This window comes from Panicum hallii, chromosome 1 (genome assembly GCF_002211085.1).
Source record: "Panicum hallii strain FIL2 chromosome 1, PHallii_v3.1, whole genome shotgun sequence".
Lineage (NCBI taxonomy): Eukaryota > Viridiplantae > Streptophyta > Magnoliopsida > Poales > Poaceae > Panicum > Panicum hallii.
The window spans coordinates 59,023,828-59,048,266 of record NC_038042.1 but is presented as its reverse complement, the minus strand read 5'-3'; the positions used below and the strand labels follow the sequence as shown (position 1 = coordinate 59,048,266).

The window sequence follows — 24,439 nt, the reverse complement described above, 5'->3', positions numbered from 1 at the left end:
CCGGTGCGTGTGCCACTGCCACGCGGGCCCCGCGTACCGGGCGACGAGGAGATGGACGAGCCAGAAAGGAAAAAAAAACTGGATTATGTATGCAAGCTCTTGTTGCAGAGTTGGTTTTGTTTTGCTACGGATTATTTATTCTGTAACGAGTCGTGTAACGTTGAGTCGTGACGAAACCTTGCTTAGGATCCGTAGAATCGATCAGGTCGTCATGTGCCTGCTCATGTGATGCGATGCGCGGGCTTTTCAGCTTGCCCTGCATGTTCTCGCTGTCAGACCCTTCCCTGCTGCTGTGCACGTGACAAGGATCCAAAGAAGACGCGCCCCGGGCCATGCGGTGGTTGTTGGGGGCCTGTTGTACATACACTGGGCCTTCCATCTTGGCCCAGCTACCCATTATACCCCTGGGCCTTCGTCTCATGTCTGTTCCACCTTTTGCTCTCTCTCCTTTCTACATGTGGTCATCTTTCGCGAGGAGTTCAGAGAATCTGAAAAACACAGAAAAGAAAAGCGTTCAGAGAACAATAATAGACGTGGTGATGGAGGAGCTGCCATCAATCTACCTTAGCTAGAGGGACAATGATTGCAGCTATATTCCGATGGTCGGAGTGGAATGGATGGAGCACACAGGAAAGCGTACGAAGAAAGAGAAGGGATTCTTCTTCATCTCTCACCTTCTTTTTTTTTCCTTTTTGTGGCGGCTTGAAATGAACTGGGCCCAAAGCTAATGGCGATGAGCAATCTGTGACTGCTGGCTACCGTCAATGATGACGAAGACGAGATGAATGAGCAAACACTGCGGCTTGGAAGTGAAGTGGCATCATGGCACCATTGAAGGGCAGGTGTCTGTACGGTGCCAATACCGAACAGTAACTTGTTGGGTCGTCATTGCTGCGTTGGAATGAGCAGGCAAGTGGTGGGCCCTCGCTGCTGCTATTGTTGGGTGGGCCGGTGGGGCTCCGCGGGCCGTGCGTGCGGGCGCCCATCCTAGTCTTCACCCACTTGCAAACCAAGCAACAGCCTCTCTCTCCTCACTGCCTAACGGCCTAGTTAGGAGCGGAGCGTCGTTCCATTTCCCCTGCCTTGCCCTCCCTTCGCCTCCACTCCACCTCTCTGCCTCTGCGTCGACCATTTCTCCCAGCCCCGAGCGCCCCACCCTCGCCTCGCCGCTGGCCTCGCGTCCCCGATGGCGGCGACGGCGGCGGTGGCGATCCACCAGTTCGCCGAGTGCATCACCTGCCACGCCTGGAGCCCCGACCAATCGAGTAACGCCCTCCCCCTCCTCTCCCCCGCTCTAGATCTCGCTCGTTCGTATGCGCCCATCCGTTCCGATTCTGAATCGCTGCGGCTGGTTTCCGTCGGTGGTTGACCAGGCACGGGGGCTCCGGATTAGTAGGCGTTGGTTCCAGGATCAGATTCCTAGGGTTTCGGTTCGTGCGTGGAGTGTCTCTGTCATATATAGGGATCAAACGCTAATTGCCATGTCTAAGTGTTATTCCATGAACAATCAGATGCCGGGTCTATTTCCTCAGGGATCCTCTTCGTTTCCACCATTTTTGTGTACTGCCGTGTATCGTTCGCATTTGGCTTGCTTGGTGCCACTTCGGCGTTTTGGATGTTTTCTGTTAAAAGGCGAACCGATTTTAAAATGCGCCTCAAGACAATTTAAGATGAAATGTCAAGTGAAACAAAAATTTCATGGACTCTGTTAATGGTGCCAAGGCGTGTGTAGTGGTATACCATATAGCAGCACTAGCTCATGAGCTCGTTGTACAATTATGAATGTATCTTCATCCATGGACCATGTTGGTAAACAGACATGGTTATAAGGTGAAACGGACCAGTGTTTGCAGTAGGCACCTTCTGAAAACACCCTTTTGTTTATTTTTGCCCTTATACAGCTCCATTTTGCTCTGTTACTTCGTACTGCAAATAGAGGAGCATGTGAAATTATACTAGTACTGAAATATGCATTATATTTACTGTAGTGCCAAGTACTCTTTGAGAAGCATGCAAGTTGCTTGGAAGGGTGAATGAACCATTCGGTTCCTGATTTTGTTAAACATTTTCCTTATGACGATAATAGTCTGTAGGAAAAATGATCATGAAAATTCATTATTGCATTAAATATTTACCATGAAATGAGTGAATAAATCACGGCTGTCCTCTACTATCGAGTTGGCTATGGTGTATGCCATCATTTGAGTTGTTTGTAGGAAAAGTGCCGCAAAGTAGATGATGTGTTTGCTTGCAATGGCAAACAGCCTAGTGCAATTTAAGAAAAAAAGCATTGCTTTCCTTCTTATACGGCTAAACATACATGACATTATACATTTTTTTTTCTATTCTGTAATTGCACCTATCATGGAGTTTGATCTTTAATTTGACTGGAAACCTTCTCCTCTCTTGCAGTGATTGCCTTTTGTCCAAACAACAATGAAGTGCATATTTATAAGTTTTTCACAGACAAGTGGGAGAAACTTCATGTTCTGTCAAAGGTAGATGGTCCTGTTTGCTCACAAGGAATCTTTTGTACTTTCTTATAAGAATGCAATTCATTATCTTATTTCTGTTTATATTTAATCTTGCAGCATGATCAAATAATTTCGGGAATAGATTGGAGTAGATCATCCAACAAAATTGTAACAGTTTCACATGATAGAAATTCGTAAGCATACGTCAAAGTGCAGATTCCTAGAAGATGTATCTTTCTTCTTATTCTAACAGTTAATCAATGCATTTTTTTCCTCTTCTTGTACTGTCTGCAGATATGTTTGGACACAAGAAGGATCTGATTGGGTACCTACCCTTGTTATTCTAAAATTAAACCGTGCAGCTTTATGTGTTCAATGGAGCCCGAAAGGTTAGTTGATGATCTTCCCTTCATATTCTCACGCTATTGGTCAAGTGTAATGCTCTCCTCTTTCTCCGTTCCACACACAACATGAAACTTTTGAAGTTTGATATTTTTTTTCTTTGCTGCTTCTGATCGCCTGGCTACTTGATAGATGTTAGCTCAAAATTAAGTAATAAACAACTGACTATCATATGATTTAGTTAGTTGCTTAGTTAATCATATTATCTCGGCCTTGCTTCCTCATTTCTTTGCAACACCGTGCTGATCATATTGAAAGAATGTAATTACTTGTAAGGTGAACATGTGAAAGAAAAACCTTTACAGTGATTTTTTTATTTTTTTTCAAATAATTATGATCTATTTCCTTGAAACTCTTTATGTATTGTTTGCAGAAAACAAGTTTGCTGTGGGAAGTGGTGCCAAATCTGTGTGTATTTGCTACTATGAACAGGAAAACAACTGGTATTGGTCCTCAGTTCCCACCCTTTTCATCCATTGACTACTGTTTTCTAGATGACCGTAGTTTTTCACTACCTTTTGTTGTACATCCTAATTGGTGACTGATGAGCCATTGAACATGTTTTATACTGATCTATTTCTAGCAATTAGCAAGGTTGATGTGATACTATTGATTTGCGTCTTTAACTGTCTTCATCCTGCGCTGTGCTACAGGTGGATTAGCAAGGTTATCAGGAAAAGGCATGAATCTTCTGTCACTAGTCTCGCATGGCATCCAAACAATGTGAGTTTATTACTGTTACCCCCTTTAAGAGTCTTCAGTAGGAAACTTAGGACACAATTATTTTAGTGTTCTCAATGTGTTTTATTTGTGACATATTCATGCCATTTATGAGAATCTCCATCAACGCCATAACAAATATTGGATAACGTGATGCAGTTATTTTTGCTGTAATTTTTCTTTATATGTAAGTCACTGTATAGAAACTGGTTTTGTCATGTAGATGCAAGGCCTGTTTCCATTGAATGTAGTGCTGGTTTGACTGCTACTGTTTTTCTTCAGATATATCTTGCAACAACGTCTACTGATGGTAAATGCAGAGTATTCTCTACTTTTATCAAGGGTGTGGATACAAGGTGGAACATGCTAGCCTTACATCTACAAGGAATCTAGGATCTTCAAAATGCTTTATTGTCTCATACTTTTTTTTTCATTTCTGACAGGGGATCGCAATCAAGCACTGCAACTGATTCAAAATTTGGAGAGGTATTTTTTTAACCATCCGTTCGATATTATGCCACCTATTGAATGCAGGGGCGGATCTCCAGGGAGTGGGGGTGCAGGGGGGGTGCTGCAGCACCCCCTGAGCCCATGTTTGTCTCATGTAGAACTAGTCCTTTAGCTCTGAAGTTCACATATAAAGTATGAAGTTAGCTTAATTAAAAGAGGTTCAGCACCCCCTTTAGGTTTATTATGGCTCTGCCCCTGGTTGAATGTAACTGTATTTCTCATAGTTTGTACCTTAGCAAGGTTCAGATATGTTTCCCTGTTCATTTGTTGCATCACTAACTAGGCTAATGACCGCAACTGAATATCCATAACATTTGTCAGTAGTAACTAAAAAATTAAGTATACCAACTTTTTTTTTATCACCCTGCTTATTGTTGAAAATTACACTACATCTGTTTATGAGCTAAGCTAAACTTAACTTTGCACTTAGTTTTTTTTTGCGAAATGTTTGCCCAAATCCTTCCATTTGTCATAGACTTAGGGTAAATCATTATTTTTTCATAACGAGAACAATGCTTCGTATTAAATCTATTTTTTCATGTGGACGACTGGAAGTGAGTATATATCCTTTTAACATTCTTCTCCTGTGTTATGTGGATGCAGCAAATTGCTCAACTTGATTTATCATCTACCTGGGTATTTGGTGTAAGGTGGTCAGCAAGTGGAAAAACATTGGCATATGCAGGTTATTTCTCCACTGCAGATTGTTGTTATTGAGAGTTTTCCAAATACACACCATTTTTCACCACACCATTTGTTACGCATAACAACTGTGCTGTTGTGCTGACATGTACTTTGATTCCAGGGCACAACTCCATGATTTATTTCGTTGATGAAGTTGAATCGGCTCCTGCTGCACAAAATTTGGCGCTGCGTGATCTGCCTCTCCGTGATGTGGGTCAGCATTTTCCCTTCTGATATTATTTAGTCGCATGTGGTGATGTCTGAGTTTCATAATGTTGAACGACTCTTCAAACTCTCAGGTTCTTTTTGTCTCTGAGCGCATGGTGATTGGAGTCGGATTTGACTGCAATCCTATGATCTTTGCTGCTGACGAGACTGGACTTTGGTAAGCAAAGATATATGTAACAGCTCTTATCTTGTGTTGCTTGTATTTCCTTTCCCTTTTGTTCTTGACGTGCTATGAACTGAGTTACTGCTTCCTGTACCACAAACCATGTAAATTTTTATGGATACCTTAAGTCTGTTAATTCTTTTAATCTCAGTACCCTGGCAAAATACTCTATTGCACTTTTTGGATAGAAAACATTTCTACAGGATATGCAAGCAGCTCTGATTTTCATCTATGACAGCTAAGCCTTTACAAGTTTTATGTCCATATTTCTTTTCACCATAGCTACACCCTTTGATGTGTAGGAGTTTTGTAAGATTCTTGGATGAGAGGAAAGCTATTCCATCAACTTCTAAAGCCTCACAGGTCTAGCGCATTTTTCTTCCTTATTTTAAATTTGTGTTATACCTTGTCGTTACTGTTCTATTGTATGAGGGTGGTATTCACTCTATGATCATCAAAGGATTGCTTTGTCCTGCATGGGTGAGTGTTAGGTGAATTTCTGTTTCTGTATTGCAGGCCCTGCTTGCAAAACAGTTTGGTGGGTTATCTGATTCTGAATTTCCTTTGAGTCGTAAAGTATAACCAGACCTTTACGCTTCTGGATCTTGTTAAGGCTTTGTTTGGATGCACCCAACACCAGTCCAATGCAATGGTGGGCTGGGATTGGGCCATAGCAGGCTCTAATGTAAATGGTTCGCAGCATGTCACCTATTAAGATGCCAAGCTATTCTAGGTTTTGACTGGTTAGGAAAATCGGTACTAGATTACTAGACACAGCAGACGTGGTCAGTGTAAATCATCTTTTTTTTTTGCACTTTGCTGTTATAGCTAGCAATTAGCGCATACTTGTGTATTGATTTTATTGAACGCTAAATGTAATTAGTTCAGAACCTGAAGCTTTCCCAGGGCTGTGAAATGTAGTTTAATAGTAGCTGACTATGACTTTATGGCTATAGTGCTGCTGAAGTTCTGATCAATGACAGAAACTAAACTATGTGACTGAGTTGAACTCAGCAAGTCAACATCACACACGAACTAATCCTGAAAATTTTCGATTTCAGCTCTCTGAAGCCCTTGGAAAGCTATATGGCCAATCAAAGCAAGGGACTAGTAGTGACTCCGTTGAACCATCAAAGCCTCGTGGTGGTGCCCATGAGAATTGCATAACGTACACTCTTTAGCTTATCTCCATTTTGGTACATCCAGTGATGTGCTCTTATTGACGATTTAGACTAATACTTTCTTCATATCATCAGGTGCATCGTACCGTTGACAAAAGGACGTGATGGTACTATAAAACGGTTCAGCACGTCAGGTTTATATAATATATACATAGCTGAACCTCCCCAATTGCTTCCAGCTCTTTGTTTGAACCTATTTTGACATTCCTTGCCAAATGGTTTACAGGATTGGATGGTAAGATTGTGGTATGGGATTTGGAAAACCATATCACAATTGCAAAATAGCTCAAAGGAAGGTTTCATATCGATCAAATTGAATGAACTTCTGCCGTTACCCATCGTAATCATGGACCTTTCTCGGCAGCGGGTCCTGCAGGTTTTCAAGATCCAGGGCCAGCCAGGTAGATTGCTTATTTTGTTGTACCTGTACACAAAAACGTTTCTTTAGCGTAGGAGCAGCTTGCATCTATCAAGTAGCATCATTTTTGGCGAGTAATTTTGTCTTTTGAATCCCATATATTGTGTAACCTGTATAATTCTAGCTAGGTAGGCAATGACTTGATTCGGCATTTTCCAGTGTTCTTTCAGCGCCTGTGTAAAATAACCACACGTGGAATTTATCCGCGGATGCTTTTACTGGTACTTGTGGACATCTTGCTTGTTCTGCTGAGACGCACTTTGATTCGTTGGAACCTGCAGCATTGGTAGGCTCGCCAGGCTGTTGAAATCTGTGAACACGTATGTGTAATCCACAGTAGGAGGGGCATGAAATCAGGCCCTGCTGAAATGTGGCCTGTGGGGACCGGCCCTGTTGGTGGATCCCCATACGCTAATCCTTCTCAGGCCCTGTTGGTCGGCCAGCTTTGGCTGTATTTGCATGACCTTTGCTTTTGTTCTAAGAGTGAGCAAGTCTAGCGGCTGCCGAGCAGATCACTTTCTGCTGTTTTGCAGTCTCGATCACGCAACATGCCGCCGCGTCAGTTGGAACCAGTTTGTTCCATGGTTGTTCAGACTGTTGGCGTAAGTGGTGTGGCTATTTGCTGCATCAACTAGGCAATGCTTGGTTTAGAGGCTAGTGTGTCGATCGAGATAAATTTAGCATGTCTCTGTGTTTTGGTTTACACTTGGTTTAATGCTGAGATTTGGTTGCTTTGCAAGGGACACAATCACACAACCAAAAATTGGTGGCAGTTCCTAACCCAACTTGGGTAGGCCTGGCGATTTTCCTGCACAATTTAGCACTGCCGAATTCTTTTTAGCCATGCGAAGACTTCGACAAACTTTGAGCAGAAATCAAAGAGCCCGAGCTGAAATAAGAATCGATTGCAGAGCCAATGATGATGATGATCCAGTTTATGATTTCTCTTTTGTCCTTTTACCGATATTACACAAGGCAAATTGCAATATATTTCTGAATCAACATATCATGTAGCGGTAAAGATGAGTACGTGCACAGAAAAATATTCCAGGTGTTGGGGGTAACTAGCTAGCTCGCTTAGATTGGGCTCCCGAATCCAAAGCCCCAGGAGCAGCCGGTGGAAGCAGCAGACTGCGAGTTCATCGTCTCCCTGGCGCTCCACCTCCGGACGAGCTCCTTGTACTCCTCCTCCTCCACGATGGCGGCGCCGACCTTGCTCTTCCACGCCTGCTCCGCCTTGGCGAGCTCCATCTCGGCGTCCTTGATGAGCGAGTCCAGGTCCAGCCCCAGATCCAGCCCGATGTCCAGGCTCACGCTCAGCCCCTTCTCGATCTCCTTGCTCCTCGCCCAGTACTTGTCCTCCAGCATCGCCAGGAACTCGTCCTCCACCTTCTCCACGTCGAACGCCGACGCAACGGAAGCGGCCTCCTCCGACAGCTCCATGAACAGGCACGGCTTCTCGTCCTCCTCGTCGGCGGACGACACCGTGTCGGGCAGCGGCCGCCTCGACCGCGACGACACCGTGCCCTTCTCCATGGTGATGAACCCCGCGCCCTCCTCGTCCACGTCCTCCGCCACGCGGAAGGCCGAGCCGGCGCCGGCGCCGTCCATCTCGGCCACCGAGTTCTCGATCGTGATGAAGCCGCCGCGGTCGGAGCGGATGGACGTCGCACGGCGCGCCGATCCGGATGCCGCCGCCACCTGCCGATTGCGGAGGCAGCTCAGGTCAGGCAGGCAGGACGCGTAGGAGCCCTTGCCCTTGTTCTTCTTCTCGCGTGCATGACCTACATAGTACACGAACATGAGCATTGCGCCATTGCCTGATGTAAGTTGTGAACGATCATGGAGTTGTGCACGAAGATATGAAGAACTACAGACGTAGCCTCGTGGGGAAATTAAAGGTTTTGAATTTTGATGAATAATCTAGGCATGCCAATAATCTACTGTCTTTGAATATTAATTGCATGTATTTGTATAGTAGTAGATGTAATTAAAAAAGCTTCTGCATCAACGTAACTAAACAATCACTTACCATTAGCCCCATGGTTCTCCTCGGGCTCCATCACTCTACAGTAGATGCTGACGCTGAGCACCGCACCGGCTGCCGCCCCGCCAAGCGGGAAGCTGAGCGCCTTGCCTCCGAACTTGGGGTTGGAGGTCTCCGCCGCCGCGACCTCGGTGAGGTCCACGGGGAACGCGCCGAGATCCCCGTTCGCGGGCGAGTCCAGGAGCGCCGCCCACACGGTGAAGCTCCGCGGCGTGGCCAGGAGCACCTCGTCGAACGCGGCCGCGCCCCGCGTCACCCGCGCCGGCGCCGTGTGCTCTCCCTCGCCGCCCTTGCTCCGCCACCCGACCACCACGCCGCGTCCCTCCGCGGCCTGGGGCAGGCCGGTGACGTGCTGCACCTGCAGGCACACCACGCAGCGCGCGCGCCGTGGGAGGAGGCCGCCCAGGGAGCCGAGCAGCCTGCACTTCCACTGGCCCAGCGCGCCCCGGCTCTCGCCGCGGCCGCCACCGTCCGGGGATCCCCTGGCCATGTGCAACAGGTTGAGCTCCTCCGCCCCAAGTGAGGAGGAGCCATGGTGATGGTGCTGTGGCTTGCCAACCATCGTCTTTAATTTGTGATGGAGAAGAGCTAGCTGTGGAGGAGCTAGCTTAGCTAGGTGGAAATATGTATGAGACTAGCCAGCTAGTGTAATTAGGTGTAAAGAGGCCGGAGAGGAATATATATACACATGAAGGTACAAGGTGATGATTTGGGTAGCGTGGCATGTCTCACCATGCATGTGGCTGATGGGTGGTGTGGAAGCAGGATGGGGAGGGCTGCCCTAATGTGGAAAGGGGGGACCTGTGGGCTAGGGTTTTGCAACATTCTCTGCAACTTATGTTTTACTATAACAAGAGGGGAGTACTGATCAATCTTTGCAATGGAGGCATGCTAGTATGGCCTGCAAGGGAAAAGAGAGCCTTGTAGATCTCTTTCACTATCTTGCAAGTTGGGCTCTTGATACCATGCATATTGCTTTGCCGCACTACAACCCCGATTCAATTTCACAATTTGTTATCTGAAGCTAGCTGGCATTATTACTATATGTTGTGGATATTTTTCAAAACTGAACTGTTGGTATGAACAGTATCGATGCAGCTAGGTTGCTCAAAAGATTGTTACGTAAGCTACGTACTGCTGCCGTTTTTGCAGTGAAGAAATATAATTTAATCAATAATTCCTGCAATAAAATGGAGATCATCATAACAGAAGCAGAGGCCAACTAGCTAGTTTGGGGTGTGAGATCTTAACCACACTATCTGGAGGGAACACGGTGCATGTGCCATGCAGAAAGTGAGGGGGATTAGCACAAGAACTATGCACAATTAATCCTAAAAAATCTGTATATATGTGGTCCTAACCCATTGGTTATGGTGAGTAATTATCTGTTAATTAGTTTAAGGAGCAATGTTACATGACAATTGACAACTGTCACAATGGCCAATGCCAAAGGTGCATTTCTTTTTTCAGCCAGGGACCAGCAAGTACAAAACTTGCCACCTGCAAGCATAGCTGCAGCCCTAGCTTGAAGGGCCATCCAAATCCATCCTTGGACTTAGCCAATTCTTTCCTCTTCTCGATCGTGTGCCTGCCTGCTGCTCGTTTGTGCTTTGATTTGATGTTTTCAAATGGGTCCATTTTGGGGGTCCAGTTCTAGGGAGGATTACTAGCTGATTTGATATGTCCACTATTTGCATGTACTACGCCTGTCTTGAGGTGAGGGTGTGTGATACCAGCTAGGTGGATACACTCATACCAATGGTTTGACTTGGTGTGAGTGTAGTGTAGGATTAGAAAAAGATAATTATAACTTAGATTCACTGGCAAGAATTTCCCATGATTGTATCAAAGACTAAGTAACTAGGAAGACATTTAATCTATTTTAATTTGCTAGTGACTACAGGTATATATATGTCAAGAAAGCATACATACTATGCTAATTTATTGGGAGCATGCCCGGTAAGTAGTAACAAAAAATGGTCTGTTTACACCCTCTGAATTTGTCACCGAATCTGAAAAACGACTCCGAACCCAAAACAATCAGAAATCTTGCATGCCGCAACTACAAGTTGGTTGTCACCAATAATAATTTATCAATTTGGTCGCGTGCGCCTTTTGGTTGGAGGCTCATCAGCATCATCCGCAAGTTGCTGTTCCCCGATCCCTGTTACGGTCCAGTTGATCGAAAAGCATCTGAATCATCTCCATCTTTTACTCCTCCAAAAGCAGAGCATACGTTTCCCGATATAGAAAGGTGGCAAGAGCACGCAGTAGATCGATCGATCGATCGATGAGCTGCTCCTCGAGCGAGGTCGCTAGCTCGATCGTACGTGCAGCTAAGCTAGCTATAGCTATAAGGCGGATTTGACAAGATCTTTCTCGTCTGTTCAGCCCTCTTAAGGCAAATTGCATGCTGCGCTCGCTCCCCAGTGTTAGGCTTATGCCTTATAGCTAGCTCTTGATCTGTGCTTGCATTGCACCCTAGCTGAGTAGCCGTGATCGACATCGCCCAATCAGATCCCTTCCACATGAAGCTTGTGCCCTCATGGTACACGCCTAGCCCTTTAACAACTCCACCTGCTCACTGTGTGGCCTTTCGTAGCCTTGATTGGACACGCGCGCTCCATGCGTGCAAAAGTGTGTGAGCGAGGTTCATGCATGCAGTAAGCAAGCAACGACTTCGCTTGCTTGACATCAAGGGTGATGACATATCAATCGGCAGGTGTACATGCATGAACCGATTAAAGATCGGGTAAGCTCATGGTGCTCAGCCCAATCTAAATATGACACACCGATCCAAGTTAAGGGCCGGCGGTGCATTTCACTCGAGAGTGTGTGTGTGTGTGTGTGTGTGTGTGTGTGTGTGTGTGTGTAGAACTGAAACCCACCAGCTGCTGCTTTCAATAGAATTCACACAGTCTAGCTAGATCATCTGCCATGGTCTAACTCTATGGCGATGCTTCTGTATTGTGCAATGTTGGAAGGATAATTCGTACAAGGTTTTGCATATTGATTTTCTGTTCCTGGATCATATACTCTGTCAACTTTTCTTGGCAGCAGGTTCTTCTTATTAGTTTAAGCTGCTCCACAACTTCGGTCATCTGTGGTCGCTCTTCCCCCTTCATACTGAGGCATTTCCTCGCGAGTTCAGAAATTGCTCCAAGTGCTGGCTCCATCCCTACTACCCCTACTATGCTTTTGTCCAGCATATCTTGAAGCTTGTTCTCCTTCATCGCCATCACGAAAGATGATGCGAGTCCTTTCCGTTCACTGGAATCCTCAGAATAGATTGCGGTCTTCCTCGTGATTAGCTCCAAAATCACAACCCCAAAACTGTAAACATCACTCTTCTCTGTTAGCTGCCGTTCCTGCAGATATTCAGGGTCTAGATAGCCGAGAGTTCCTTGGACAACTGTCATAAAATGGGTCTCATTCTTCACAAGCATGTGCGATGCACCAAAATCAGTCACTTTTGCCATGTGTTTGTCATCTAGGAGAATGTTTGAAGATTTCACGTCTCCATGTATTATGGAGGGGAATGCAGATGAATGGAGATACGCTAGCGCTTCTGCAGATTCTATGGCTATTCTTAGTCTGTCATCCAATGAGATGGATGGCCCTTCACTGTGGATCAACTGGAAGAGAGTGCCATTTGGGATGTATTCATAGACCAACATAGGAACTTCCACTTCTAAACAGCAACCTAGAAGCCTGACCACATTCTTGTGGTTTATTTGAGAAAGTATAATGATCTCCTGCACGAATTCATCCTTCTGATTTGTGTTGCAAACTTTCGAGCGCTTTATGGCTACAGTTCTTTTATCCTCCATAATCCCCTTGTATACCGTGCCATGCCCCCCTCTTCCCAGCTCTCTTCTCTTATCAAAATTGTTAGTTGCATTCTCTAGTTCTTCTTTCGAGAATACTCTTACTGTTTCTACTCGTCTTGATCGCATTTGTTCAAGTAAAATAAACCCACCATTTTGCTTGAAGAAACCATCCTTCTCTTTGACGAGCTTTCTCTTTTGACACTCGATTACCAGAGGAAAGATGCAAACAAGGAGAAAGACTGTGCTGATAGAAATACCTGCGTGCAGTCATTAGAAAACTTTTCTATGAAATGAGATCAATAATGGAAAAAAAGGGATAAAAAATTGATATATTGACACAGAGAGTCTTCATAATAAAGCATTGGCTCCTGTTATTTTGCTAAACTGCATGAAGAAAATAAATAACTTGAAACAAGGTTCTGGAATTATATTATATTATATTAGTAACATAGAGCCTAGACCATTCAGCATTATTTATCAAAATATGGTTCTATACTAAAATTATCTGCAAACTTGTAGTTTCGTGTCTCCATGAGTATTGTTGCTATGTATGATAGATCAAGATTTACCTAAGACCATCTTTAAAGTTTGTGTATGATCCAGATCCTGGTAGGGACTGCAACTTATTGTACTCGCATTGGTGCTTTGAGTTCCCTTTGGACATGTGCAGCTGTAGCTTCCAATTGTGTTAGTGCATTGGCCAAGGCAAAGATACTGCTCAGGGAAGGCGCATTCATCGATGTCTGTTAATGCAATCAGGAATTCTCATTAGAACATCTTGGCATATTTCGATCGAGCGCAAGAAGAATTGAAGATACCTTGGCAGCCTTCTTCTAGATATGGATTTCCCCCATAGCCGCTGGAACAGTTGCAGAGATACCCCGGGCCATTGTCTGAAGGAACGCACTCACTGTTCTTGCTTCGACATGCATAGGATGACATATTCTTCTTGGCTTCGTCACAGGATTCTTTCCCAGCAACCCAGTTGAGCACCAGAGGCACGCCATCACTGTACTTATGAGCAAAATTGTAGCCTGCAAGATCAGAGATATCAAACCTGAACTGTTGGGTCTCGATCACAAACGCATAGCTGCACGGGTTGAAGCCCAGCACGCTTGCACTCCGCCTTGTTGAGAAGGTGGTGTTGAAGTACGTGAGGTTTGCTGGGATGGATGTCTGGCAACAACCCATGCCGGTGCACTGGCCACTGGTGTCAACGCTCGCCTCGCTGCTGCAGAAGGACACGCATCCGCTGGTGTAGGAGTTTGTGTTTTCACCTTGGATGAAGGCGATGGTGTCGCATCCAACTGCCGTGAACTTATTCTTGGTGTGCGATATCTGGTAAGAATGTAGATCTATGGGGGATCTAATGAAATTGCTGATGCCGTTGCCATCGTAGCAGTCCCACGTCAGATGCTTGTGGACTCGAGCCTCCCCTTGCAGCAGGAAGATTTCGAAGGCCCAGACATTACTGCCTTCGCCACCGAGGTAGGCTCTTCCGGTGCTGTGGTCGCATGTGACCTCAAGGCCGCTGCGAAAGCAGCCGCGGCCGATGCCGAAAGGGTAGGGGATGCTGAGGTTGCCGCACCTTTCCTGGCAGCCAGGGCGCGCCATCCCTGCAAGTGCCGGCAGGCGCGTGGTGCTCATCAGTATCGTGGTGGTGAGGAAGAGCAACCAGCATGTTGGTGAGCGCCAGGACATCATGACCGCGGGTCTCTTATCACTCCTGATGAAATAATGCCCATTGCGCTGCTGCTGGTGCTGCTGCTGGAGGCCATTACATATTCTGGAGCTTATGTGGTGGTTGTACTAGTTTGGCCCTTCTGCATTGATGGATACAATGCAAAGAAGGGGTTGCTTGCTGCCAAGGAAGTAAAAGATCGAGCGATGGGCTCCTGGAACCTCCTGTTGTCTGTTGGGTTGTTGTGATGCTACATTTTTGATTGGTCTATGTTGGTTGTTCTCGGTTATCAACTGCTTGGGACACAGGTACTACTAGTACAACAACAACCACAATTGGCAGCCTGCTTTGCCTACCTTTATACTCGGTCAGCGTAATCCAAGAGGCATGGTGTCATTCGCTTGTCCCATTTGTTTGATTTGGAAGGAAGGAACAACACACAGCCGGGCAGCCGGCCGGCCCGGCGGCCAATGCCAAGAGAACGCGTGGATGCAATGGAAGAATTTAATGACTCGACGTGATTGTGCACCGATCCACTGACACGAAAACTGAAGACCCATGCTTGAAAGGAGCATGCCCAACAGAATTTGCAAACTAAGGCTGCCAAGAACACGCACAGCACCTCATCATGATTCTAATCTGTTTGATTATGTGAACGAGTGGTCTCCTGGATTGCATAGCTCATCAACTGAATAATGTCGCTGTCTGGGACGGCATGGCTCGCTGGCAAGGATGATGTGATCCGAGCTGCACGGTTTTGCCGGCGGGCAGCAGAACAAAAAACGATTTGACTTTGCCTCGGAAACGGTGGCTGCAGGTTTTAACAGTAGGATGAGTCAGTGCTGAGAATGTTTCTGGGCAGGATGTTGCCTTTTACTCTCTGATGAATTATTGTCTTGTTGCAATGCATACGGACAGGGGGCCGGCCCATTACCTTTTGTGGGAGGGAGTCTGGCCACCGCAAAATATGGGCCACGGCCCAGGGGCCCAGGCCTTACTTACTTTTCCGTCGAGTAGACTCGACATGACCCCGAAGACGTCCTCGTCTCCGCCGCCTCCGCGCCACCGGGCGGCGTTGCTAATAATGCTCCTCAGGTGCCGAACCATGGTAGCGGCTGCTCCGCGCCACCGCGAGCCTCGTTAAGCCTACGCAGCCGTCGCTGTTGCCGGGGAGCGCGATCCGAGCCGACCACCCGTGACGATTGCGGTATGCTGCTTGCCCTGCGGAATTAGGGTTGGATCCCCATTCGCTTGCTCGCCTTGAAGTTGGGGAGGGATCCCGAGATGCATTTGCGCGTTAGGGTTCCGCATCGTACTTCCGTCCTGGTTGGGGGATTCCGGGATTCGATTCGATTGCTTGGTGTAGGGTTTAGGGGTTTTCCCCACGATTGTGCTGTTCATGGTGACTCGCAGCTTCTCTGAATTGCGACGTAGCTCCTCTTATCTTATGGTCGCTAGTTTTGGAACCTGTAGGCGCATGCTTTGGTTGACCGCGCCCTCAATCTAAGGTTCCCGTATTTCTCGTGATTTGGTGGTTCAATCCGGGCTAGATTGGAAACTGTTAATGCCCTTTTTGTTGGCTTTAGATGTGTTAGGATGTTGCACTGGATGAGCATTGTAACCATTCTGTGGTATGGTTTGACAGGGTGGCATACCTTGCTTGTGCATTATTTCAAACTCGGTGGCATGTCTTGCTTGTGTATTATTTCAAACTCTGCATCATTTGATGCTTTACATGAATTGTAAAGTGGAAACCATGTGTTAACCTGTAAGTATGAACCTGTATTGAGGATGGAGTCTAATTAACAAGCTGGTCAGGATGTTTTGAGTGCAGTTGTATAGTAATGTGCTTGAGCAGGCACCGAATGGAATTCTCCCAAGTACCCGGGGAAATGCCTGCTCCATGTTTTTATGTTTTATATTTTTGTAATGCATTTTAAGAGTAATACTAGTAATCATATGTATATAGCTAGCTATACAAGCTTGTTATTTGTATATATCTTTTTTTTTTCCAAAGGAGATCAATTGAACATCCCTTCTCTAGTGCCTTGTGGAAATACTTTCTTTATTGTCCTTGACATTACAGTTGTCCTATTCATTTGCAGCAGCGTCATTAGTCCATTAGTCAGAACTCAGAACACAGGGTAATTAGTAAAAGAAACCATAAGGACGACTGTAATTGAGTACTGAATGATACAAATATGTAGCAGTTCTCTTCATAGTTGGCCAAGTCAGAATGCAAATCTTCAGCTTGTATGTATGTCTCTAAACTTTGCCATTTAGCCTTGTGTGTGTAAATGCCACTAAGGTCAGATCTTTATCAAAGTTGGAAAGGCTTATTTTGTAGCTTCACTTATGAAATTATATAGTTGACTCAGTGTACTCTTTATTGCTAATTCAAGCATGTACACGGTGATCTTCCAAATTTGTAGCATCCAATCCAGATTCCAAAGCCCAAACACAATCCAACATCACAGAAATGAAAGCCCTTGCTGGCATGTGTGTGGTTTCCAATTTATGTTTCAACTTTTCCTAGTCATTTTCTTCTTTAATGAAATGACATGGAGCTCTCCTGCATATTTGAGAAAATTCTTTTGTAGTTTACTTACTTGATATGACTCTTATTATTTTGAATTAAAAAGACTGAAATTAGTTTATGCTTGTTCTTTCTGTCGTACAGGGTAGACGGTTGTGCCTTGAGACTATGCTTGTTTTTATTGGAGTTGGAGCTTTTCCGAACATGATTGGGAGTATTTTCCTGCTTCCAGAAGTGGCCTCATTCTGCCAAATTTGCCGAGTCACCAGGTATTCTGACAGTTTCACCATCTAATATTAAGGCTACACTAGTGGGCTTACTATCCATATTGTTCTGGGGTGCACGGTGTAGGCTATGTGATGTGCTAGTCTGTTCTATTATGACTCAAATGTGCAGTGTTTCCAAGACACCGCTAGTGTTGTTTAGGCATGTCATACCAAGATTCTCTGTAGAGTATTTGGGCAATTGATTGTGAATTTATTAAAGCATATTTTCTAAATCTAGAGATGTGATGTGAATACTTAGTGGATTCTAAGCACACCTGGCCCTTGCTATTCTTGATGACACGAGTCCCCCCCCACCCCCCCCCCCCACTGGCATGCTGTAATCACTGATCTTATTATCCGCATATTCCTAGCATATCCCACTGCCTGACTCCTGGTCATTACTGTGGGGAGCTGGAGTGCTGCAACTGTGATGCAGTTGGGCAGTTGGGAGCCATGGAACCACAGGTCACAGGATTTCTGTGGTTGTGTTGTTGTGTGACCAAAATCACACGTGGGACATGCAGGGGCAGCTTGCGTATTATTTCATCTTTCTCAACGCAAAATCTAGGTCTGAATCCTTTACCACATCTTCCAGAAATGCCATTAATTGTGCGTAGTGATCCAGCTGGGATTTGGGTGAAATTTGTTCAGGTGTTTTTTTTACCCCAAATGCATCTGGATGCTCACGTATGATCAAGCTTGCTAACCTAGTTGCACTTGGTGCATTGGCTTTGATAGGTCAAATTTAATAGGTTGATCTTGTTACACGACAGTAGTGCTTGAACTATACAATTTCTCAAAACATTATAAACGAGGTACAAATAGAAGTGTTTAATTTTCTGCTTTTTGTAGTATATGTCTGCCATATACGGCTCTATATTTTAAGTAGTAAATCCATCTTCATCATTAAGAGGCAGAGTAACTCATCAAATATGTGTGCTGGGATTGAATGTTTCAGAGTTCAACATGTTGCATTAGCTTTTTAACCGGAGACAATAGCACCAACGAGCACTGACAAAGTCTCTCCTTTTTCTTCTTTCAGTTACCATATCTGTAAAATGTTCCAGCTGCTTAAATAATGAAAGGCAACCAGTTTTGCTATAAGTTATCTCATGGTAGAGTGAATTTTGTGCTGATTTGACATATCAACCTTTCTGCAAAGAGGGGGATGAATTTTTGAACTACATAGAAAGTTTATTAATGATGTCTATTTATCGTTCTATTCGCTGGGTTGTGAGGTGTGTGTTAGCAATTGGTTTATGCAAGATTATGAATGGCTATTGTTTTGGACATTTTGGTCTCTTTGTTAATTTGTTAAATCAAGTGTCCTCAGCAGTTTTTGTCAATTATATGATATCAGATACTTATCCAAAAGTGATAGGTTGTTTCCCATTTTTGTAAAAAGAATGTTTGAGCAATGTTTTGAGGCACCCGAGGGCTTAGGTTTGGCAATGAGTAGCTTGACTCTCAACGTATCAGGTTTCTGATTCTGGGCTTGATTGGTTTTGTTAGATTCAGTAACATAGGCTTTACATTCTCCATCACTTTGTTTTTGTTTTTTTTTTTGAAAAAACCGGCAGTTCTCCATCACTTTGTGCTATGCAAGATTCTGAAGTCAACTAACTGGAGGTTTAGAGCATAAACCTATATGTGTTTATGTAGAATTGTGAGCTTCTACTTCTCCATTTGCTCCATAAGAATTTAATTAGCCAATCTCGGAATTGTGAGCTTCTGCTTCTCCATTGCGACCTATATGTTGTACTGTCATACATCGAGTTTGTCACATGTTCTATGACCTATTACTGTCTTGATCAAAATTGAGTATATCTGATGATGGATATGTTGCAGGGATGCAGCCATTTTAGGGTTTTACTTTGTTCAATGACATAGCGATGGCTTCAAGGTATGTATGAGGTATGGTTTACAATTCTTGAGTGCAGATGCCGGATGCTTTTGTTTGCTTCACAATCATTGATGGTGTGAAACTTCAATATGCCGGACATAGTATTTTTGGTTTTAGTTTTTGGCACCAACATTTTTACATTCTCATATCTAATCTTCCAGTCCCTTCCGTTTTGCTTAAACCCCATCTTATCCATGGAAAACTGTAAACCCTTCATGTCTTTCATACTAATTTACAAAATGTGAACCATATGGCATAAGTAGTTAAGTAGGTTTGATGACTGATGTCTTTTTACATTTTTAGTTGTTGCCCAATCACTGCAACCTAGGTTTGTTATCATGTGCTAAATGTGCAGTGTATTTACAATGCAACCTAATGTGCCAAGGGCTGGATCATTATTCTCTATATCCTTGAATTCACTTTATCTTCTATCTCTGGCATCCGTCATCAATGGCAGGTAGAATATATTTGTTTGCATTGTAAATGTTGCTCAAGTACCTATTCCACATCTTGTCAGGTTGTAAATGTGGTGATTTGCATGTCTGGCGGAAGTTTTAAAACAGCCAAATTGCTGAACGTGTCCTCACTCGTATGTTACAGACTCCTTCAGAGATGGATACAAGATGGAATTGGTTTGAATGGAAGACTTTTTTTTTGTGGAGCAGTTTAAATTTGTAGATTCCCATGCAGTAGGTTCTCTGGACTCCTAGACCTCCAATGATTTTTGTATAGATAGGCCATGACCGTTTGTTAATGGGACTTTGCCACCTGTGATAGGATGGTATTCCTATGATCCTATCGCGCTGTGACGAACTGTTGAGCATGCGAGGTATCTGGTAGGATAGGCACCGGTGGCCTTGCTAGGGTTGGGGCTCTATTGAAATTTTAGAATTCATGCTTCACCTAGGCCTCACCTGCTTGATTTTTTTTTTAAGTAGTGATGAGGTTGTGATTATTTCCTTTGTAAAAAACTAGATTTAATTTAGTTAGGATAGTCATTGTAGATTGTAAATTTAAAACCTTAACAGATTGCATTACATTGTATCATTGTTTATGAATGTCCTGGTTTGAGCAAAGCAAGTTGCAAGAGAGATCTGTGGGCATTTTTGTGCACAAAAATTTTGCGGTCGAGGGAGTGGGGAAAGATTCAACTGGGCTTAGATGGGCCTCTGATGTCCAAGGAAATACTCGTGGGCCTCACGTGACCGTAAACTGGATCGTTATTTGGCGGATGCTGGCAGATGGGCAGTATAGTTCACTGTACCAATGAAGACATGGGCCTCAGATGGGCCGTCCCATGATTCTGGACTGTGTTAAGTGCGGCAACATAAAGCTACGATATTGCGCCGTTTGTAGGCCACAGAAAGTTACAATATGGGCCGTCAGCGGGAAGCAAAATGTTCTGTTGTGGGCCGTTAACGGGCTACAAAATGTTCTGTTGTAGGCCGCTAATGGGCCACAAATGTTACGTATGGGCCGTTCGTGGGCCCAAAATTACGGCATAGGCCGTCAGTGGGCCACAAAGTTACGATATGGGCTGTTTGTTAATGAGCCTGAGAAAGTTACATATGGGCCGTTTACGGGCCAGGATTTTTGGATATGGGCTCGAGGTTTAATGGGCCTCATTTCGGCCAATAATGGGCCATGGATGTACCGACTTGGGCTCTGACGAGCATAAATGGACCCCTTGTGGGCTATCAATTTGGACAGTCACGGGCCAGAATGTTTAGGCCGTCGTAGACTCAAAAATGTGATGGGCGGACCGGGTGTTTGGCCTTGATAATGGCCTAGTTAGGGAAAATGGAGTCGTAAGTATAAAGAAACCGGCATGGGCCTATATAGTGGGCTCGCATCGCTATTGGATAATTTGGGCTAAAGAAGTGACCGTGTTGGCCCTCCTGGACCTTCACGTGCATCTTGGTGCCACAGCACACACATCTGCATGGACATTCGTTTGTGCCAGTAACCGATTTCACTGGTTGGCGTTAATACTTTTTCACCAAAAGGACGCGACCACACTGGAGAGTTGCGTAGGGACGCATCCGTACACCAACGGACATACCTTTTGGGTTTATTGATCTAATCTAATGGCTAGGATTAGGCCTAACCTATGGATGAGATTATTTCTAATCTTCTGATTTGTAACACTCCCCCTTTTAATCAAATCTTCTTGAGATTGATGTAGTTGTAATCTTGGATTCCTCTAAAAACCCTGTGGGAAAAATATGAGGAATATGTATATTTGTGTGATTTAAACAAATCACTGTCTTTAGTATCCCATTTAAAAACCCCTGTGGGGAAAAGTATCGGAGATACGACATATAGATAACTCCCAAAAAAACCTTTTCAGGAAAAATATGAAGAGTATTATGTAATAATACGTCGCTAAAACTCCTTTAAAAACCCAGTGGGAAAACTAGGAGAAAATATGACGACATATTATTGGTATTGCCTCTAGAATAACTTCACATGAAAAATCTTTTTAGGGAAAACCATGGATAAGTTGTGAGAGCAATATGTGTCTTTGATATTTCCTTAAAAAACCCCGGTGGGGAAAATAGAAAATATGACACATGCTTATATTAATATTACCTCGTTAAAACCTTCAACAAGAAACCTTATAATTAAAACTTGTTAAAGAAAAGAGTATAATGTAATGCAGGCATAGGTTAGCATCTAGGATATATCTCCCCCTGATCCTTGCAAATCCAAAGTCGTCGCATACCAATATCATGCACAAATTTTTGAAACATAGAGGTTGGTAAGGACTTAGTAAAGAGGTCAGCGAGATTATCACATGACTTAATTTGCAAGATGTTTATTTCCCCGCTTTCTTGCAATTCATGGGGATAAAACAGTTTAGAAGCAATGTGCTTGGTTATATTGCTCTTTATGTAACCTGTTTGCATCTGTGTAACACAAGCAGAATTATCTTCATAGATAATTGTAGGTGATTCGATTGAACCAATACCACATGACTGTTGTACGTGGTTAATCACTCTGCGAAGCCATGCACATTCACGTGATGCCTCGTATAGTGCAATGATTTCAGAGTGGTTAGTAGAGGTTGCCGTTAGAGTTTGTTTAGAAGACTTCCATGAAATAGCAGTACCTTCATGTAGGAATACAAATCCTGTTTGGGATTTACCATTATGAGGATCAGATAGATAACCAGCATCTGTATATCCAATCATACTGGGATCAAGATTTTCTTAAAGAATAAGCCCAGATCCTTTGTGCCATTAAGATATCTGAAGATATTCTTTACTCCCGTCCAATGACGTTGAGTAGGTTTAGCACTATGTCTAGCTAGTAAATTCACTGCAAATGAAATATCAGGCCTGGTGCTATTTGCAAGATACATAAGTGCTCCAATGGCGCTGAGATATGGAACCTCGGGTCCCAGTATCTCTTCACCCTCTTCTTGTGGTCTAAATTGGTCTTTCTCCATTTCTAAAGAACGAACAACCATCGGGGTTTTAGATGGATACGATTTATCCATATTGAATTTCTCCAATATTTTCTGGATATAGGCTGATTCATGCACTAGTATTCCTGAGGGAAGGTGCTCAAGTTGTAAACCTAAGCAATATTTAGTCTTACCCAAATCATTCATCTCAAATTCCGTCGTGAGGTGATTGCGTGCTTCTTCTATATCCTTTGGGTTGCCGATGATATTCAAATCATCAACATATACGGATATAATGCAGAATCCCGTTGGAGATTTCTTAGTGAAAACACACGGGCAATCATCATTATTTGTGTATCCCTTCTTAAGAATAAACTCACTTAGTCGGTTGTACCACATTCGTCCCGACTGCTTTAAGCCATATAGTGACTTTTTAAGCTTTGCACAATACATGTTGCGATTTGCGTTTGGATTCGGAATTTGGATTCCATCAGGAACCTTCATGTATATGTCCGAATCAAGTGACCCATAACGATATGCTGTCACTACATCCATCAACTGCATAGATAGATGATTTTGAACTGCTAATGATATCAAGTATCGGAAAGTAATTCCACTCATTACTGGAGATTAGGTTTCATTGTAATCAATGCCGGGTCTCTGCGTGAACCCTTGTGCTACTAGTCTCGCTTTATATCTCACTATCTCATTGTTTTCATTCCGTTTTCGGACAAAAACCCATTTGAATCCCACAGGGAAGACTTTGGCAGGTGTAGGTACGGATGTGAATACCTCTCTTTTAGTGAGCGAGGCTATTTCAGCTTGGATTGCTTCTTTCCATTGAGTCTAGTCCGAGCACTTTTTGCACTCTGCCATGGTCTTGGGATCTGGATCGTTCAGGAAGATTTCTGCAATTGCTGCGGAAAAGTATATGTTGACAATAGTAGTCTTACGATTGTATGATTCTCCAGAATCAATATAATTGACGAAAATTTCTTTCACCCCTTGGTCTGACTCGTCATTTCCTAAGACTGTGGAGTCAGGATGTTCCGATCTCCCAGGATCAGTATTTCGGTGCACCATTGATCCGGGTTGTGGATTTGGTCCTGGTATGGGATTTGTATCTACTTTTGGGCGTCTACCAACTTTAGGTTGGTTTGGATTTACTGATTTTGTAGATTTAGTCCGCGGAATCCTCTGACGCTTCATTTGAGCATCATTCTTGGGAGCAGCCATACTTCTCCCCTTCTTCTTTGGAAGCGGGAGGAGTTGAATATTTTTGTTTGGTCCCTCTACTCTTTCGGGTGCATTCCGTGTAGGATAAGAGGATTTTGTGACACCCTTATAATCAGTAAATGCTTCTGGCAGGTTATTTGCAATATGTTGCAAATTTATGATTTTTTGAACTTGTTGTTCAGTTTCTTGAGTACGTGGATCTGAGGAGGAAATGCCTTGGGCATCCCAATTGATTTCCTAGCATTCATTTTGGTACTTATAATCTCCCCCTAATGCCGAGAAATGGTCCTCATTGAATATGCAATCAGCATATCGGGCCGTGAATAGGTCCCCTGTGAGGGGCTCAAGGTATTTAATAATTGACGGTGATTGATACCCCACATAGATTCCTAATTTCCTGTGTGGGCCCATAGCGGTACACTTAGGTAGTGCGATAGGTACATACACTGTACAACCGAATTTTCGCAGATGGGAAATATTTGGTATATTCCCACGTACTAATTGCATAGGAGAGACAACGTGATATGCAGTTGGTCGCAATTGAATTAAGTCTGCAGCATGTAAGACTTCATGACCCCAACATGAAGTTGGAAGGTTGCAATTTTGTAATAAGGGTCTTGCAATGAGTTTAATTCTCTTAATAAGAGATTCTGCTAAACCATTTTGTGTATGGACATATGGGACAGAGTGCTGAACTTGAATTCCTAAAGCCATACAATAATCGTTGAAAGCCTTTGAGGAAAATTCAGCG

At 44.0% G+C, this 24,439-nt stretch overlaps 3 protein-coding genes and 1 long non-coding RNA gene across 5 annotated transcripts; 2 read left to right on the top strand and 2 right to left on the bottom strand.

The window, feature by feature from the left end:
* The first annotated feature begins 1,053 nt into the window (after positions 1 to 1,053).
* Positions 1,054 to 7,014, top strand: LOC112898068 (actin-related protein 2/3 complex subunit 1B-like). The gene is made up of 15 exons (XM_025966499.1): positions 1,054 to 1,265; positions 2,413 to 2,498; positions 2,592 to 2,668; positions 2,769 to 2,863; positions 3,250 to 3,319; positions 3,530 to 3,599; positions 3,879 to 3,952; positions 4,040 to 4,082; positions 4,710 to 4,791; positions 4,912 to 5,000; positions 5,090 to 5,175; positions 5,484 to 5,544; positions 6,243 to 6,349; positions 6,438 to 6,496; positions 6,589 to 7,014. The coding sequence occupies exons 1-15, from the start codon at positions 1,187 to 1,189 to the stop codon at positions 6,645 to 6,647; spliced, it is 1,137 nt and encodes a 378-aa protein (XP_025822284.1). The 5' UTR covers positions 1,054 to 1,186; the 3' UTR covers positions 6,648 to 7,014.
* A 785-nt stretch (positions 7,015 to 7,799) lies between these two features.
* Positions 7,800 to 8,920, bottom strand: LOC112878965. The gene is made up of 2 exons (XM_025943248.1): positions 8,813 to 8,920; positions 7,800 to 8,564 (listed from the first exon to the last, which is right to left on the bottom strand). The coding sequence occupies exons 1-2, from the start codon at positions 8,841 to 8,843 to the stop codon at positions 7,858 to 7,860; spliced, it is 738 nt and encodes a 245-aa protein (XP_025799033.1). The 5' UTR covers positions 8,844 to 8,920; the 3' UTR covers positions 7,800 to 7,857.
* Positions 8,921 to 11,775: 2,855 nt separating this feature from the next.
* On the bottom strand, positions 11,776 to 14,271 carry LOC112878576 (wall-associated receptor kinase 3-like). Its single transcript, XM_025942839.1, has 3 exons — positions 13,476 to 14,271; positions 13,326 to 13,400; positions 11,776 to 12,914 (listed from the first exon to the last, which is right to left on the bottom strand). The coding sequence occupies exons 1-3, from the start codon at positions 14,269 to 14,271 to the stop codon at positions 11,776 to 11,778; spliced, it is 2,010 nt and encodes a 669-aa protein (XP_025798624.1).
* Positions 14,272 to 15,364: 1,093 nt separating this feature from the next.
* Positions 15,365 to 19,945, top strand: LOC112902533. Of its 2 annotated transcripts, none has more exons than XR_003230601.1 (4): positions 15,365 to 15,545; positions 17,019 to 17,143; positions 18,989 to 19,043; positions 19,561 to 19,945. It is a non-coding gene; the product is annotated as an uncharacterized LOC112902533 (long non-coding RNA). The 2 variants fall into 2 exon arrangements; XR_003230598.1 differs by having other exon boundaries at positions 18,989 to 19,054.
* Positions 19,946 to 24,439: the final 4,494 nt, after the last annotated feature.